Raw genomic sequence first — 19,275 nt, 5'->3', positions numbered from 1 at the left:
TCATTAATGAAAAAATAGGTAAATTTTACTTTATCAAAATTTTAAAATGTTGCTCTTCAGTGAAAATGAAACTTGATCCCTCTCCCTTATGATCAGATCACGACATAATAGAGATAATATGGACTGTGGGGAGTGGCTACAGCATTCGGACAGGATCAAGCCTTGGAATGACTTGTGGCAAAGCCACATACAAGTCCCAGCTTGGAGGGCAAAGCCCTCCCAGCACAATTATAGCCAAAAGGCTATGGTTGTAAGCTTGACCTTATAGTCCAACCCTGCAGGCCTAGGTAGCTAACAGATGTGGGCTGCAGGGGTGGGTGCAGCAAGTGCTGCCTAAACAAAGCTTGATAAAGTTCAAAGAATGGCAACAACAGGAAAGAAGCAGGTTTGAAACTCGCAAGAAAATTGGAAACATCTTGCCCTTGTTTTGCTTTGTGTGATTTGACTATAGGCAGTCCTCAAGTTACGTTGGACTCAACATACATCGTTTCATGGTTATGTTGCCATCTTCCATTTATTCATAAAAAAAATTTAAAAAGTTCTGTCATTTCAATGTATGTACATATGTGCTTTATGGTTTTTTTAATTTATTTACAAGTAAAGATCAGGAGTTGTTATCTTTTAAATATTTTTTATTGTTTCACTTCATGACTGTTGCATATGTGCTCTATGTGAGTGGCATAGGTGCTAATGTAGGTGGGTTCTGACTTATGCAGAAAATCACATTACATCACGCTGTAGAAACAGATTTCCAACGTAACCCGAGGACCTACTGTATAAAATAAAGCTTTGGCTTACAGGCTATGTCACTGTTTCCTCATCCAGGCACAGTGATCCACCTGGTCCCAACTGTATTCTCTTGTCTGTTTTCTTTAATCCTTGACCACCCCTCCTCAGGTTCACCCTGGCCATGCTGGACACGGTTCAATGGACATCTCAGTCTAATTATTGTTTTTATAGATATAATAAAACTTAATGGGAAACCCAAATAAGCATCAGTTTCCTTATATCTGCTAACAGAATCATCAGTTTACTTTTGCCAAACTCAGCTTTACTTAATGAAAAAATAAGACCAAAAATGAGAGAGGGAGAGGGGGAGAGAGAGAGAGAGAGAGAGAGAGAGAGGGAGAAAATAAGATCAGAACTTTATCAGTAAGATGCAACCATGAAGAAAACCATAAAATGATTAAATATTGGCATATTTTTAAAAAATTACTACCTTCTACTTTACTGACTGCAAAAACAAAAAAATATAGTACCAAAAAATTACCACTTTCTATGGCAGACATAGAGTAATATTTTAAAGTAAAATATAATAGATATAAAGTAGATTACCTTCCTTCATTGACGAGTTCAATAAAAGCCAGGCCTGCATTCTTCTGAATAGAATTCTGCCACTCCTAAAAAATAGCAGAAAATAGCTAAACAAATTTCACTCAGTAAATTATTTCTTAAAAACAACAATTATAAAAAAATCACACATTTCAATTTCATACCTTAAATTTAAAGGAAAGGTTGTGTTAAACATGCTACCTACGCAATGGAACCCCATGAACACATGAACAGTTGACATTAAAAAGGAAAATAAACAAGTTAGCAAAAATTTGATTCTATATAAACAAAATAAGCCTATCTACAGTTATTTTGCCCTTTACGTTCTATAATATGATATATCACTAATTTAACTTAAATCATTGGGATTTAAGGAAGGAAGAAAGGAAGACAGCAAAGACAACCAAAGACAGAGAGTTTTGGTTTTGCTCTTTAAGAAAAAAGATGCATCACCCCAAATGAGGGAAACACATAGTTAAGTAGTAAATAAACACAACAAATAGTAGTAAATAAACATAACGGAAAACTGATGATTAATGATTGAGAAAGAGACAAGAAAAATTCATGAATTTGGCTAGACAACTGTGACCTAGAAAACTATAGTTACTAGCCTATAAATTAGCAAAAGATAATCTAAATCTATTATCTATATTCTTTATGAATAAATTATTCATTAAAAAGCCTAGGGGGGAAATCAACCAGTAGAATGTGTACAAATAAATTTTTCTAATTCTTACATCAAAACACATAAAATAAATGTTAATAAAACCAGGGTAGGCCTACCTGAATTGAAATATGGACTTGAGAAATACCAATGCATGTATGTGTATGTCTCAAGAATCTTTGTTTCTTAACACTAAGGAGGCACTTATAATCTACCTACATGATCTCCCTTAATTGATCTTTTTCTGTTCTTTTACCAGGCTCAAAACAAAAGACAATGTTGGGCTACTTACCATTGCAACCATAAGCTATATTCACATTTTCTGAATATAATACCTTTAAGATTTTTAAATTCCATGTCATTTCACCCGCCAATGACTACTTTGTTTCATGCCAAAATCCTTCTTTTTCCTCCCCAGCCTTATCCTTTCTTTTCTACATTCTCTTTTTTATCTCCAACTTTGTATTACAGTACTTCCTTGTATGTTCTGAAAACCCAAAGGTGACTCTCAGGACTAAAATGGCTAAAAGCCCATTTTTGTTACAGGATACCAGTTCATGAATAATGTCAGTAAGAACACACTAACAGAGTGGTTCTCAACCTTCTGGCTCTTTAAATACAGTTCCTCATGTTGTGACCCAACCATAAAATTATTTTCGTTGCTACTTCATAACTGTAATGTTGCTACTGTTATGAATCATAATGTAAATATCTGATATGCAGGATGGTCTTAGGCGACTCCTGTGAAAGGGTCGTTCGATCCCCACAGGGGTCGCAACCCACAGGTTGAGAACCGCTACACTAACAGAACATATACAGTAGAATGGAAATTAAATACAAAGTCAGTTAGACATTTGAGAGTAGTGATTGGCTAGACCTGGGCGAGAAGATAAAGCAATGTGTTGTTGGACAAAGAGTAACACCACGGAAGTAATGAGATCTATGTTCTCAAACTGATTCGGACATGAAGAGGATACATCTGTGGACACAATTCACTTTACATATCTCTGTCTTAGATTCTCCCTTAAAATTTTCTTCAAGCTATATTACTCTGTGATTCAATAGCATACAGACATTTAGAATTTAGTGACTCATGAAGTTTACAATATTCACAATTCACAATTGTCACCCAACTGAAACAACAAAGAGAGGTCTTATATTTCTGAGATAAAGCAAGTCAAGAATACTAGATAGAAATACCTATTTAAAAGCCTTTTCTTTCTTCTTACAAAAATGAAATAGATAATACAAAAGAAAGCAATAGAATTCCATAAAGGAGTATATCCCTGAGAGAAGACCATGTGTCATTCCCTCCCTGTTTTTTAATAAGGAAGAAGGAGAGAGAGAGAGAAAATAAAGCAGAAACTGCAGGTTAACTTTTTGGATGCTGATGCAGATGATCCCACACCTCACTTCACCAAGTCTCAAAGAGTTGCCTAAACATAGTAATGCACAGGGATTGGAAGAGACACAGATGTAATGATAAAGGGACCTAAAATAGCCTTGAATATAAAAAATTCTCATGTTCTTGGAAGAGTCAGAAAATTACTCTAGACAGATGTACAAGTAGCTGAGGCTTTGAGGGCACAAGGTGAACACACCTCTGACCTTTGTTGATAGACAGCAGGGAATCAAGGGATGATGATAACTCAAGGGATGCCACAGTAAAGAAACAGAAGCACATACTCCCTCCTCAGCTCTTTACACAACACAGCAGCTCAGCAAGCAACATGGAAATCTGATAGAGCACCAGATTATGATGAGGCAAGACCTTAAACTGACTGAGTTCTCATTAAGATCACTTACTGGAAGTTAATCTCAAAATGGAAATTAACTTTAATAGAAAGATATTTTTCTTGCTAGAAAAAAAGGAAATAAAAAAGAAAGGCAAATGGATATCCTATAATTCTTAAATCACACATTTCATATTTAACAGATTCACTAATATTATTTTTCTCAAATCAGTTTTGTTTGATCTAAAACTCCAACAGGTGAGGCTTTTTACTATCTAAGTCATATAAAATTCAAAACTTTACTCCAGAGGGAAAAAATATGTAACAGTAGAGAGACTAAAATTTAATAGACAGGTAAATACCAATTTGATTTTCATTTATCTATACAAACTGACATTTACTTATAATGTAAAATCAGGAAGTGTAACACTTAAATTTCACAATGATTTAAAACAATGATTTAGGACGGATATAAAACTAGTTCAAGTTAGTATAACTATAAAAAATTTGCAATCTAAAAATTTGTATGCTCTTAACTTCGTATGTCACACAAAATATTTTAACTGAAAAACAAATTAGACATGAAGGGACAAATAGAAGTGGAAGAGTCCAATTTGTTATCAAAGCTCAGAAACAAAAATTTACTACTACTAATACATGAAGCTTCTTGTTTTCCCAAGCATCATGTATAACCTAACCCCACAATCGTTAACTTATAGTAACTAGCATCTAGTCACCTGGAGAAAAACTTTTCCCTAGGTAAAAAAAAAATAAGACAAAATGAGAAATGAAGTGAAAATACGAATCTTACTTACACTTTTGGGTATGGGGACAAAAATCTCACAGTTCTCAAAGATACTAGTGAATTTTAATTTGTCTATAATTCATTCATAATTATAAATTATTAACATTTAATAAGATGTCACATTTCAGGTATATAAAGACATGCTGATAAGAATTAAAAACACAGACAAAAAGAAACTGAAGCCCATGAGAATATAAAATTAATTTTTGTAATAAACTCAGCTGTTAGTCAAAGCCAACAAGTTTTCACCATACTAAAACACTATCCACAATCCTTAAGGAAATTGCCAAAACTAGGAAGATGACTCATTAATCGTGCTATCCTACAGTATTTTTCTCCTCTTTTAAGATAATTATCAAAGAAGGCGTTAGTCTAAACAATTTTATAAACCACAGCTCAATATAACCTTTAGTGAGTTTTAATAGTTGAAAGAAAAGCTTAATGGTTATCGTCTTTCATGATCATTGCAATATTTCATCACAGTATTTACAATTATATAGTGATGAAAATGCATAGTACCTTTAAAAGTCTTGGTTATTCTTTTCCCAGAGGTATTGGTGAAAAACACGTTAAAAGCCTCAAATCCAACCACTAATGCAACTAAGTAATTTCAAAACACATTTCAGCACTTTGGAGAGGAAGGACTCAAAACATAACAACTGAGTCAATAATTTCAGACTTGTTCTAAGCTGTATTTAATTGACCATCATTTCCTATAGCCATGATTGTTGACTAGACAATTTTTACTAAAATATACTCTTAGCTTACTAATGTTCTTAAGTCATACAACAACAACAAGATAGTATATATTAGTAAAATTAGTAAATAAACAAAGTTCCACCAAATTTCAAATATGTGGCTTTGGTGGTAAAAGTCTGATTGTTTGGAGGAAAAAAATAAACTTCATTAGCAAAATAAGTCTATTACCCCATCACCACCATCAACAGTCAAATACAGAGAAAGGGGTACCAATTAAAATGCTATAATTAATTTATATTCATATTTAATCTAACATCCTTAAAGTAAATGAAACAATAACCTCTGACATATTTTAGTGTACTGAAGGCACTTAATAAATTTACCTAAATTTTAAAAACAATTCCCAGTATTATCATGCTATAAAGCAAATAAAATTCAGCCACAGAATGACAAGGTACATATACTCCATTTTGCCATCTTTTATTTTGGAGGTAGGTTTCAAGCTATAAATGTTGACAGTAAATATAGTATCAATTTTTATTATGGTGGGTTAGATAGTCACCAAACTATCTTTTACTCTTTAAAAAAGGAATATGGCAGGTGACTGCAGGTTAAACTTAGCAAAAATCAAGGACAAAGACTGTAGAAAGGAAACAACAGTATAAGAGAGAAAGTAAAAAATTTCTCTACAACCTGGAGAAAAATAAACTTGAAGAAGTAAACCAATGCTTGTTTCAGAACCCTAGAAAGGCCAGGAACAGAATGCATTGGATACATAGGAGCGTGGTTGAGGGACAGTGATGAAAATAATTTAAATGACTGAAAGTTGGTGTAAAAAATAGAATCCCAGATCCTTTCCTCATAGTGTATGGCCATACCCACCATGGGAAAAGATTGAAACTTTACTTGCCTGATAAATAAACTTCTAGACACTATAAAAAGCCTTAATAAAGGCTATAATAAAATAAGATAACATGAAAGTAAACTTACTGAACTATGAGACTCTAAACAAAATTAAATAAGTTTTCTCTAAGAAAAATGAGAAGCCATAAAAAAGTCAAAGTCCATCAATGGCAAAAGAGAGCTTATTCATCACCAGTAGACAACTCCCACAAAGACACATACTCTAGTAGATGTTTCCTTCTGTGCAATACACTTAAATATCACCAGATAGCAAAGTGTCACCAGTCGTTAGAGGAAAGACTCTTTTGTAAATGACATACATACACCAAAAAAAAAAAAAAAAATAGGGGGATCGGGTGGGGGGAGAAAAAAAACCTCATAAAAAAACAGACACTATTGTTAAGGCAGTAGAGAAAAAGAGATTAAAGAAAAGTATAATTAATAACATAAGAAAGATTAAAATTTTCATGTAAAAAAAAATCAGGGAGGGACTTTGTTTTATTCCCTGGTATCTCTATGCTCCTACATCAAAGTTCTCTAGAACACCAGAACCAATGGGTTAGAGATAGATTTTATTTATTTTAAGGAACTGGCTCACACAGGGTGACAAATTCCAAGATCTGCAGGGTGAGTTGGCAAGCTAGAGAGCCAATGGTATAGTTCTATTTTGAGTCCAAAAGCATAAGAATTAGGAAAACCAATGGCCTACTTCCAGTCTGAAGCCCACTAAGCTCAAACACAGAAAAAGCTGATGTTTCTGTTTGAGTCCAAAGGCAGGAAAGAGTTGATGTCCCAGTTCTAAAACATTCAAGTAGGTGGAATTCTCTCTTACTTAAAGGATAGTACGCGCCTTTCTGTTCTATCAGGTTCTTCAGCTGACTAGATGAGCAGCCTCGCACACCTTAGGAGAGCAATTGCTTTATTCAGTCTACTAATTTAAATGTTAATATCACACAGAAACAACCCAGAATCATGTTTGATCATATATGTGGACACACCATGGCTCAGTCAAGTTGACACATAAAATTAACCATCAAATCTCGCTCCTTCACTACTCAAAAACAAAACTCAGAAAACTAAAAAATGCTCTTAAAAGGTAAAAGTAGGCCTGGCATTGTGGCTCAGTTAATTACAGCTTTGTCCATAAACCAAAAAGTTGTGGGTTCAATCCCTGGTGGGGGCACATATGGGAGGTAACTATCAATGATGTTTCTCTCTCCCTCCCTCCCTTCCTCTCTCTCTAAAATCAATAAAACAAATTAAAAAATCAATAAAATATCCTCAGGTAAGATTTAAAAATAACTTAACAGTATAATATCAAACAAAAATTTTGAAAACAGTATTGGAAGCTGTTGAGAAAACCACTTCAAATAAAAGATAAAAAGATAATAGATGAAAATGGAAACCAAATTTAGAAAATTAATCCAGATAGTTTAACATTTAACAAGAGGTCTAGAAACAGAAACAAAAAAATAGAGAAAAAGAAAATTCCCATATAATAAATAATTCAAATAGATTTCTCTGAACACATGCATATACTTTTTTCAGACTGACAAGGTTTACATAAAATACCAAAGACAGTGCGATTTAAAATATTCACGCATGCCAAGGAACAATCCAGTAACAACATCAACAATTTTTAAAATAATAAAAATACTAAAAAGCTGTCAGGGAGAAAAAAAATTTTGAAGAGATTATAATTTTCAGTCTCTAATACTTATATATCCAAACAAGCTATCAATCAAATATGAAAGTTAAATAAAAGACATTATCACACAGCAAAATCTAAAATATTCTACCCCTCATGCATTCTTTCTCAAGAAATTACAAAGGATGGGCCTCATCAAAATTAATACAGACATCCAACTATCATCCTCCATCCCTATTCTCCTTTAATTTTCCCATGACATACTTACTACCTCCAGATTTTTTGTCTTTACCTTTGTTTTATTCCTTACTATATTCTCAGTGCTAGAACAGTGACCTGCACATACACAGAAAGTGATCAATAAATGTTGAATCAATGCACTTTTTAAAAACAGGACATGATGGGATACAGGAGATACAAATTAAAGCACAAGAAAGGAAAGAAAAAAGTCCAAGGTTGATGATAAAAGAAGCCTCCAGGCCTAAAAAGTAACCAATCCAGAATGAAACAGGAGAACAGATAACTCCAGGCACTGTATTTTCAAGAAAAACTATTGAATCAATAGATACAAGGTTGGGTTTGATCATACTGGTAGAAATTTTAGGAGTCCAGTGAAAAACTTAGCAGCAAATCTGCGGAGGATATAAAATTTTTAAATAAACAAAAGATAGAAAATTATTAATTCTAGGATAAAAATGAAAGAAAAAGACAAGCAAGAGGGAGGAAGGAAAGAAGGAAAGAAGGGAGGAAGGGAGGAAGGGGGAAAAGAAGGAGAGGGAAGGGAAGAAGGAAGGAAGGGTAACCATGGTATATTTTGTAGTTCTGCCATGAATACTTACTTACATTGTCACAATAATGTAAATGCTAAATATGGCTTTAACTAAATATTATGATGTAACTGTACTGTACATGAGGGAAGTGTGAAACAGAAAGGGAAAGCACTATAAGTACTCAATGGTCTTCTTTCATGAAAGACATTAGACAATGTCCAAAATAGAAAAATCAATAAATAGCTATTGCATCACTTAGAAATATAAGGAAAAACTAGCAGAGTCAACAACTAAGAGATTTGAATGTGGTTCCTTTCAGAAAGTAGAATCCAGGGAAAAGAAAGAAGTTAGTTAGGCAGGGAACTATCATTTTTCAGTTTCAGTATTATAAAATTTTTAGATTTGTGAAATAATACATCTCTTCCTTGATAAATCATACAACATATTAAAAATCATATGCTCCAAATGAAGAATAGTAAATGGAAATAAAAACATTTTTCTGACTTTATGATAGCTATTTATCCAAAATTATTCTGAAATCTCTCTGAACAATAGCATAAGCATTCAATTTTCACAAATACTAATAGCAAACCTAGAAAAATATAAATGTATCATGTACTATTAAGAATTTTTCTTTTTTTTAAAGTCAGTATTCTACATACTACCAAATGAAATTAACTTTATTGCAGCTGGAAATAAAATATTCTCCTCTTTTTAAAGTATTAATCTAAGGGTCAAAATATAACTTAAGTGAAAGAAACAGCCCAGCCAGTGTTTCTCAGTGGCTGAGCGTTGACCCATGTACCAAAAAGTTGCCATTTTGATTCCTGGTCAGGGCACATGCCAGGGTTGCGAGCTAGATCCCTGGTGGAAGCGTGTGAGAGGCAGCCCATCGATGTTTTCCCTCTCAGAGATGTTTCTCTCTCTCGCTCTCTCTCTCTCTCTCTCTCTCTCTCTCTCTCTCTCTCTCTCTCTCTCTCTCCCCCTCTCCCTTCCTCTGTAAAAATCTTTAAAAGAAAAAATTAATTAATTAATGAAGATGCCTGGCCAATGTTGCTCAGGGTTTAGAGGGCAGGTCCTCACACACAAAGGTCGAGGATTGTAGTTTGCTCTGAATCCCTGGTTGATCCGGATGTGTGCGGGAGGAAACCAGTTGATGTTTCTCTCTCATGTTGATGTTTCTCTCCCTTTCTCCATTCCTTACACTCTCTCTGAAAAGCAATGGAAAAAAAATTCCCTCAGTTGAGGATTAAAAAAAAAGAAAGAAATGAATACTTTGTTAACAAAAACCTAAGCTCATATTGAACTATTTCATTTTTCTTATTAAAAAATAGAAAAATGTAAAGGCTTGTGCTATTCAATGAAATATCATTATTAATACTTGAAGATGTTACAGTTACATATGCCTTTGTAAAATAAATCAAATTTGTTGGATATAACTCCCATTACCTAAATAGAGGACACAAATACTGTTAAAATTCAAAGGAGGAGGCCACAAAGGAGAGCTCCAATGAGGCAGGGAATGTATTAACACAAAATTGAGAACCATATTATACACAGAACTAAAGGTCAAAACTAGAGAAAACTTGTTCATGTTCAAGATACAGTAATCTTAAGTGCTCAAAGTAAACTATCAAGAACTTTTCAACAGTGTTTGCACTTTGTGTCAGCACTCTCTCAGCAGCATATCTAACACAACCTGAGTCACCTCAGACCAGGAAAGAATATACCATAATAGTGAAGGGCAGGTCTTACTCCACTGTCTCTTTCGAGGGTAAAACAAATCATTACAAGAAATATCAAAATAAAATACTGCCCTTTGGAAAGATTTGGTTTCAAAATTTTGTGAACATATACTTCTAAAATGTACACTGTACCTCTATAAATATTATGGCTCAGTTTATAAATGAAATATATTACATATACAGATAACTATAAATTGAGCTAAAAGAAAATTCTATAATAGTTGGATTAGCAAGTGGTTCGATTTTATAACTGCTTATTTAACAAATATTTCAATGTGTACTATATACAAAGAATTGAATACTGAGAAAATAACTACTGGATTTACAAAATAAAACATGCAAATATTTTACAATAAAAAAACCTGAGATAACATGAAATCAATTATGTAATTATTATAAATATAGCTTCAAATTACGTGTAAATAATCACTCAAAAACAATAATCCCCTCGCTATTGTGTTTAAGCATATATTAAAATATATTTGCATATGCCTTTGAAAATGTATTTAAACATTTCCAGGAAAAACATTCTCCAACCAATAATGATCATATGAATAACTCCCAAACTGGCATCAATTCTGTCAAGATCTCTCACTAATCAATACAGAAAGCTTAATTTCAAAAAAGGTGACAAAACTTGCTGTAATCCTTTCCAGTCACAATCTTTCAACAGATGATCATTAAGTTTATACCAGGGCCTCACATTCAGGAGCTATATAAATGTGTCCTATTAGTACATGGTCAGTCTGTTTGGCAACTCCAGTTCTCCAGACATATGGCAACTGCTGCCCTTTGAGGTCTGAAGTCAAGTCTTTAGGGAATCTCAAAGCCTGCACTGAAATTACAAGGAGTGTTCATTAGAGACTGCTGGGGAGGAAACATGAAAGACTTCCATTAAAACTATATAAAACAGCTAATTATTTTTAAAATATTTTTAAACCACCTGATATATTCAGCTACAAAAAAAAAGGATTTACATACAGAATTATTCTTTAAAGCACTGCTTTCAGGACATGAGTGCAAATAGCTTTCTTCATGCCTCCCATCAGCCACCTCAAAACACCTAACATTCATTTTATAAGCATCATCAAGATTTTTATATTGTTGGAGAGAATAAATTATCTTATACCTCTAAATTCTTCCTATAGATCACTGTAAACATTTATTAAATGAAGGTATTTTTAGAGGCAAAGTTTTACTTTTTAATATTTAGTTTTGAATAATATATACTGTTAGCAATCTCAGGCAGACATGCATGTGTTTCTTTTTAGATGTTTATTTTTTATCAAAAAAGTCTGCCTCTATTTCATTTTTATTCCATTTCTAAATAAAATCATTAAAATGTTATAAGTACAAAATAATATAAATTACTAATCAACCTATGAATGGCATGTATCAGATATTATAGAAAATATATGTAAATTCTGAACCCTGTATATTTTGTTAACCAATGTCATCACAGTTAATTCAATAAAAAGGAAAAAAGAAAACATATGTAGATTCAAATGTTTAAAATGAAAAGAATGTCAACAAACTGACAAGAATTCAAAGAAATCACGTCTTTTCTTCCTCAGGATTTTGAAAAACATAAAAAGTATAAAGATTTTCTAATTAATAATAGTAGCCATTTTAACTTTTTGAATGTATAGGCTTTTTAACTTCAGAGAACAGTTATTTATTAAGCTTCACAACAAAACAATGCCACTGCAGAATTTTATTTCAGTAACAAATCTCCATAAAATGTTACATAAAGTTCATTAGCTTGCCTCAATCATTTCTTGAACTCACATATATGTTGATTTCTGACAGCCTAATTCCAAAAAGCAATTACAATCTCAATCCATACGTAAAAAGATAACAGAAAGCAAGTACGCTAAACCAGTTTAAAAGAATAAAAATCTAAAGAAAACAGATTACGAATGATTTATATGAATGCCTAGTGCTGAAGTTAATTACAAGTAACCCAATAAAATAGTGCCTTTATTATTGTACAGCACGTAATAGCTTTAGATGTAAAAACCAGAACTCTTTCTGCTGACTTTTGCATGCCCAATCCCACAGCACACAACATTAAGAATTAAATATGTAGTAAATAAGGCACATAGAAAACAGCAGTTTTTAACTAAAAGCAGAAAACTCTCCTGCTGTTTAACCATTTGGGGTCTTCCACTCTGAACAGTGACCACTGTAAACTGATACTATATATTCACTGAGTAAATCTTTAATGCTAACATAAAGTGAACTTTTAATTTCAGTGCTCAAAGCTTTATGTCAAAAAATAAATAATTATGAAAGAGCATCACATTAATTTCAGCATTCAATAGGAGCATATAAGTTCTTTTTTAATTTTCATTAAATTTAATGTTAATGCTGTGAAATATGGTATATTCAGAATTAGAGTTTTGCAAACCTCACACTATATGTAGCTTTTATACAGCTTTGGTCCTGATTTTAAACACACATGTCTCAGACACACATAGTGCATGCTACAGTTACATGGTATTGTTGTTCATAACCACAATCTGTAGCCAATCATAGTATGCTTAATTACTTTCCTGGAAAAAGCCCTTCAATCCAGAATGTTTCCATAACTCTTTCAAATATTAATCAATGTATCTAATGAGATATTAGTTGATACCAACTTTAAGTATAATGAAAAAGTCCTAAGACATGTTATGAAAAATATCATGCAGTCCATTCTTTGACCTACAACGTAACTGCAATAGTGATAAGCTGGTTTTGCTGCACCAATAAATTAGTACTGATGAAACAAATAATCAGCAGTGCATCTCTCTGGCAGTATTTTATTCCTATCTGTTTAATCCCCATTAAAAATTTTTATTTGCTATTTTTTCTGGGTCAATAACTTCACAAATTAGAATTTATCTCCTTGACTACTGTGAAACATTTTAAAGGTAGGAATCACTACTTCTTTGAGTTCTCAACAGTACTTGATTCAATTTTTCATATAACAAACATTCAGATGCTTATTAAAGAAACTATAATTCAACATTGTTAGGTGAAGGAGGGAGGAGCAACTACTCTAAGAACACTCAGATCTTCACAAGATTAGTTTCCTGTGCTGCTATGACACATTGCCACAAATCTGGTGGCTTAAAATACTTAGAAGTTTGTTCTCTCTAAGTTCTGGAGATGAGAAATCTAAAGTCAGTTTCACTGAGCCAAAAATCAAAGTATCAGCAAAGTTGCACTCCTGGAGGTTCTAGGGGAGAATCTGTTCCTTGTCTCTTCCAGCTTCTGGTACCTGTCAGCATTCCTTGGCTTGTGGCTACATCACTCTCTGCTCATCTTCACACTGCCACCTTCTCTGTGTGCCTAACTCTAATCTCATTTAGGGCCCATCCAGGTAATTCAGGAGTATCCCCTTATCTAAAAATTCTTGATCACAAAGAACAAATAAAGTAACATTCGCGGGCTTCAGTTATTTAACATGGATATTTTTGGGAGAGCCATATTTCAGTCTGTCACATTAGAGAAACCAAATTAAAGCAACAGAAACACCAAGCTGAGGAAAAGTAAACTTTGCTAACAAGTTCAAAAAAATTCAAAAGAAATGAAGACCGTTTTTAAAAATTAGTCTATTATGGCAAGAGCTGGAAAATTACTCAAGCAAGTCAACTTCTGCTCCAAGTGTTGGTTCTAATAGTGATTCAGTTGTGACTGGTTTTAATTGTGGTTCCAGAAATTCAGTTTAATTTGCTATGTATAAAGCTACCAGGCTCCAGCAAACTGAAAGCCGCACAGCTAAACTGCTAATAACAAACAAGTATCACAAAGAGCAACTTCTAATAATCAGCAGAAAAGCAATGATAGCACTCCCAAATGTCCAAGTAAGTAAAGCAGCAGGCCACGCTTGAAGTAACTGATAAGAAGTAGAAATCTTATTTTTAAAAAATTCTCCCCAGTTTGCTTTTTCACTGCCAGTGACAAACCTATTTTCTTCCTTAGCTTACCATAGTACCAAACAGAATCCAATTCTTGTAAGTTAGTGCCCAAACAACAAAAGGGAATCTTTGCAATGAAGATAAATGTGAGACAACTCTGCAATATCAAGTCAATGTATAAGCTTTCCTGGGTAAGGAACAGATCATCTTTCCTCTGAAAAAGGAACAGTAAGAAACCAAAATTAAATTTGCCCCCAATTATGTAGTATCTGATAACAAGAATAACCTGACAAACCAACTGACCCAAAAAGACAATACTGCTGTTTTACTTGAATACCTAATGAAAACTTGAGCTTCCAAATAAAGAACTTTCAAAATTATATAATCACTATAAAAAAGAATGCACTGTGCACCCATATTTAGGACAAAGCTACTGATAACATATGCAAAAGTTAATTGGATCCGATGTAACTAGGCAATTCTCTGAAAGAAAATTCAACCATATATCCTGTTCCTAAAGGCACCACTAATGAAATTATTCCAACTGAATTGGGAAGATAAAATTTCAGCATAACGAAATGACAATCAGTGTATATTTACAGTCACTTCTTATTACTTTTTAATCCCTGGTTTATATCACTATGTATATCCAGAAAAGAAAATATATATATATATATATATATATATATTCACCCTCACTATATGTAAAAGCACACTGCACACAAGAGAGAGTCAGGAGAATGTGGAGAACAGGTTTAAGTTCAGAGAATTTGGTGAGGGTTTTTGTAAACTACCCAGAAATTGGTGAGATGCATATAATGTTTATGTAAAATATTAGAATACTATTTGCAAGTCAGCATAGAAATAAGTATAAACTAAATTAAAACAGCTATCAGAGACCTTGCAAATAAGAAAGAAATGTCTGAATTCGATAAGACAGAAAACTACAGCTCCCCTTCGAAAAGAACTATGAAGAGATTCTCCCAAGAAAATAAATTTGTCAGTATGCACTAAAGAGGTAAAATCAACAGAAAGGAAATGGGTCATTTCACTAATTGAGGAATAAGCCAAATCAGTGATTCTTTATAGAGGCATTTTTTCAAATGATACTTCCTTTTGTCCTTTCCTGTCTCACCCACTCTGACAGTCTGAAGCTCAGAATCATCATAACAAACTTCTCTGGTAATGATGTATTTGGCAATAAAAACAGTTGATTAGTAGTAAACTACACCAACTGACAGAAGAGTGCAGTATTTCTATACTATGGTAACACAAGAGGTATGCTAAAAGTAATATAGTAAAACTAGAAAGTTGTGAAGTATATAAGAGACCCTAAGACAACTGTTATAGTAACATCAACCTCACTTGTGTTCAGGTATACTATACTGACTTTCCTAAAGCAGCTGTCATTATAGCTAGCCCAAGAAATGGGGAACCACACAATTGGGAGCCTATGGAAAATACTAATGTTACCCATCATTGTTGCCTACATAAAAAAGGCCAAAATCTGCTAATCTATTAATCTCTTCTAGCTCTAATATTCTATGTTCAAAGTGAACATAGAATAGATTGGGCATATAACTGCAAAAATGATAGAAAATAATGTAAAAGATGCTGCAGAATAATAATGGTGGACTGATTTTGAAAGTCCAGAATATGAACAAATTAATTTCATAAAAAGAAAAGAGGCAACGTTGAAAATACTGAATAAAGAGAGAGGGTTTTGTGTGCTATAAAAACACTTAAGAGTCAGAATCTAATAACTTTAATTTATAACCTACTTTGCTCTATGGACTGTTCTACATATATTTACATATATTATCTAATACAATTTTTATTACATCCATTTCACTCAATAAGAAAGTAAGATTCAAGCAAAGGAAGTAATTTGCCCATGGTTACAGAATTAATAGGTGGTACAGGGGAAAAAATTTCTTAAGATTCAAAAATCTATCATCACAGCATTTCCTGGTCTCAGCCATCCAGTACTTAAGATACTGTCCAACTCAAGTATCTGAAGAATTTACTGCTAGAGAAACAAATATATAACCTTTAGGGTTCTGATTCTTATTTCAGGCAAAAATTAAAGTTCGAACCTTCGATTTTATAAACATTGAACACATGCTTCTGGAAGCTCATATAATAAAATGGCAGCTTAACTTAAAAGAGCTGTCTGACTTAAAAATGCACAATAGATTAAGTATATGTGCAATTACTAATACATAAAAATTGTCCCTTCCTAAATTTTGCTATTATATATTAATGGTATATATCAGGGTACTAAATAACTAATAATTACTAAATAACTATTTGATCTGAGAGCCAACTGAGGCAAACTAGGTAAGCAGTTTCAACAGAAAAAATTGAATCTGGATGGTAAGAACCCTGATTACTCTGACTAAAATCCATTAAATTATATACTACTTATGAAAAAAATGTGGATGAGAATATAGCTGAGTTTTCACATAATTATCAGAGTTTGGTATTAAACAAAAACAATCTTAAGCTTTATACTTTTAACTTAACCTTTCTATAATATACTACTGAACTTCAGTAGATTAAGTTGAAGTAATAGAAAAAAAAAAAAAAGTAAAACCCCCACAGTAGTAGCTGAGGAGACATAGACCTGTAAAACCAAACGAAAATGTTATGCTAAGAATATTCCCATTCATGTATTCTTCCTTCTTGCTAACTCTCTTTCTAATCCCAAATTTAAACGACCAGTTGTAAAAAAACAGCAGGGTGCTAAATTAAAGCACACTTTATTTTCAGACGTCTCCATCCTCATAGGCTGACTTCCTGTCAGGAAGAGTTTCATTTCACTGAATACCCCAATCAGCAGGGAGTTTGCAGAATTAAGTGCCAGTTGATATTACTTTGTTTTGCATTTACCACCCTTGAGAATAATGTTCAAAGATCTAGTTATATAGTCAGCATGGTATCATCCTTCTGACTAGACTGCCAAGCCACAGGGTGTAAGGCCAGTTCCACAAAATTTCCCTTAAAAGGTTGTGTTTCCCAAATCCTAGTGTGCTAGTGAATCAACAGGATGCCTGTATTTCAGAATAAATCCTGCATCTAAATTATGCTTTCCTTTGGTTGTAACATAGCACTTTAAATTAATATTGAAGGTCAGCATTTGGATTCAAATAAAAACCAACTGATATTCATTAATCCATCAACTTAAATATTTTATTTTTTAAAAGTACTTTAGTCTCATTTATTTTGTTTTTAATGTTTTTGCTGTTTAAAAGACAAATGCATCTTAAAAGCAAGTTATCTGTTATATATTCTGAATCAAACAAAAGCCTATTTTATAATATTAGCATACAGTTATAAAATTGATTTGGGATACTTTAAAAATTTTAGTGCATTTAAGATTTTCATAATCAGTTAATCTACCTTGATGCCTTCTCCAACTTACATAAACTTCCTATCATGCTTCAAAGGTATCTAGCTCCTAATTATAAGGTCAACTGTTTCTATTGTACACAAAAATAAGGTAATTCTGAGCATTTCAATATAAAGCAGCCTTTGTGATTTTAAGGATAAAGCAGTCTCAGCAGCTGTAAAGCAAAACTAAGGGATCGTACTAGAAGCCTATTTTTTATCCTGTTGTTAATCACTACCCTACTGATTTTCATCCATTCATAATCAAAAGGTCATAAGCACTGACAATAACAAAACTTAGTCAAAATCAATGTACATCCATTAACTCTATACGTACATTCTAAGGATGAGTTATAAACATATCCAAAAGAAGAGATAACATTATGAAAAGGTTGAAATATTAAATTATATTGATCCTAGCGGGATCATTCTACATATAAACTGTTCTTTAAGAAGCCAATTGCCCCTAAAATCCTAGTTACATTGAAAAAGGTTAGGCTGGTTACAAAGGAAATAAAATTATTTATTTACAATATATCAAAATATAAATTTCAATATTTAATGCATTTTGCAGATTGTTGCCATGCAAGCTCCTTTAGCACACAAAGAAAAAATGGTGAGATCTATTCAATATTAAACTTAGGGTTAAGTCTGCATAAATAGTGTAAAAAATACACACACACAGCAACACAACTGGTTAAACTTAAGTTGCTCTAGGAAGAATACCAACTCTTACTGTAATCACTTTTAAAGATCTATTTCTTCAGAAACAACATATAAATTGGAAGAAATAGATCTTTAGAAGTGATTCAAAAACAACATATAAATTGTGTCCAAATTAACCTACAAAGGAGAGAACAAGTGGCTGAGATAATTCCTTCTGAATGAAGCAAAAATAATCACTGTTTTATGAAGAAAATGCTGGCTATAATTTTGCATATTTATTTATTTTATTTAATCATTGTGATTGGAGAAGCAGAGAAAAACAGAAGCACAATACTTAAAAAGAGGCATTTCCTGCATTATTCACTATCTCATTTCTGATGTAATAGCAGCTCTTGCCAAATTATAATTTACAAAAATTATCCAAACATACTATGGCTATAAAAAGGATTCTGTGATCAAATATACTAATTTTATTCCCATTACAGAGTCAACATTACATTATTACATACATACCTATACACACACACATATTTACTAAAGAACTTGAGGGGCGTTCCAGGATAGAAACCTAATTAAATTTAAACCAACATTTTCTGGCCAGAGAAAGAAGATGGCGGCGATATAGGCAGACGCGTCCCAGGTCGTGTCTCGGAGCAAATGGAGTGAGCAGCTGAAACTAATAACACCCACCCCGAACTGGCGAAAGTGCTCAGCTGGTGAGACGGTTTGCAGCCCGGAAGGGCAGAACTGCCCTGGAAAGGTAAAAAAAACCCCAGGGATTTGGGCAGGAAAGGTTGCCAGACCTCTGAGCCCAGAGGGTCGGAGGGAGACCACGTGGCAAACAGCCACGTCCCTTGGGACAGGCACAGCCCCTGACTGGGGAAAGGAGATCCGCGGGATTCCTGGCACCGCCGGGGGATTTGAGAGCTGGGTTCTGTGATCACGGAGGACTGAGCCTAAAGGGGGCAGCCTGAAGAGCTGACCTGACCATGCAGTGCCCGTCATTGAAGAGATT

At 33.3% G+C, this 19,275-nt stretch overlaps 1 protein-coding gene across 5 annotated transcripts in view; it reads right to left on the bottom strand.

Moving 5' to 3' along the window:
* LRBA (LPS-responsive vesicle trafficking, beach and anchor containing) overlaps positions 1–19,275 on the bottom strand; it is a 554,230-nt gene that overhangs the window by 371,582 nt on the left and 163,373 nt on the right. For all 5 annotated transcript variants that reach the window (XM_006770131.2, XM_006770133.2, XM_006770134.2 and 2 more), the window contains exon 35: positions 1,336–1,400. In XM_006770131.2, coding sequence (XP_006770194.1) covers positions 1,336–1,400 — 65 coding nt within the window. The remainder of the gene's footprint in view (positions 1–1,335; positions 1,401–19,275) is intronic.

The sequence above is a fragment of the Myotis davidii genome, unplaced genomic scaffold (genome assembly GCF_000327345.1).
Source record: "Myotis davidii unplaced genomic scaffold, ASM32734v1 scaffold323, whole genome shotgun sequence".
Classification (NCBI taxonomy): Eukaryota; Metazoa; Chordata; class Mammalia; order Chiroptera; family Vespertilionidae; genus Myotis; species Myotis davidii.
The sequence above is the reverse complement of the archived record's forward strand: the minus strand, read 5'-3'. Positions and strand labels throughout refer to the sequence as shown.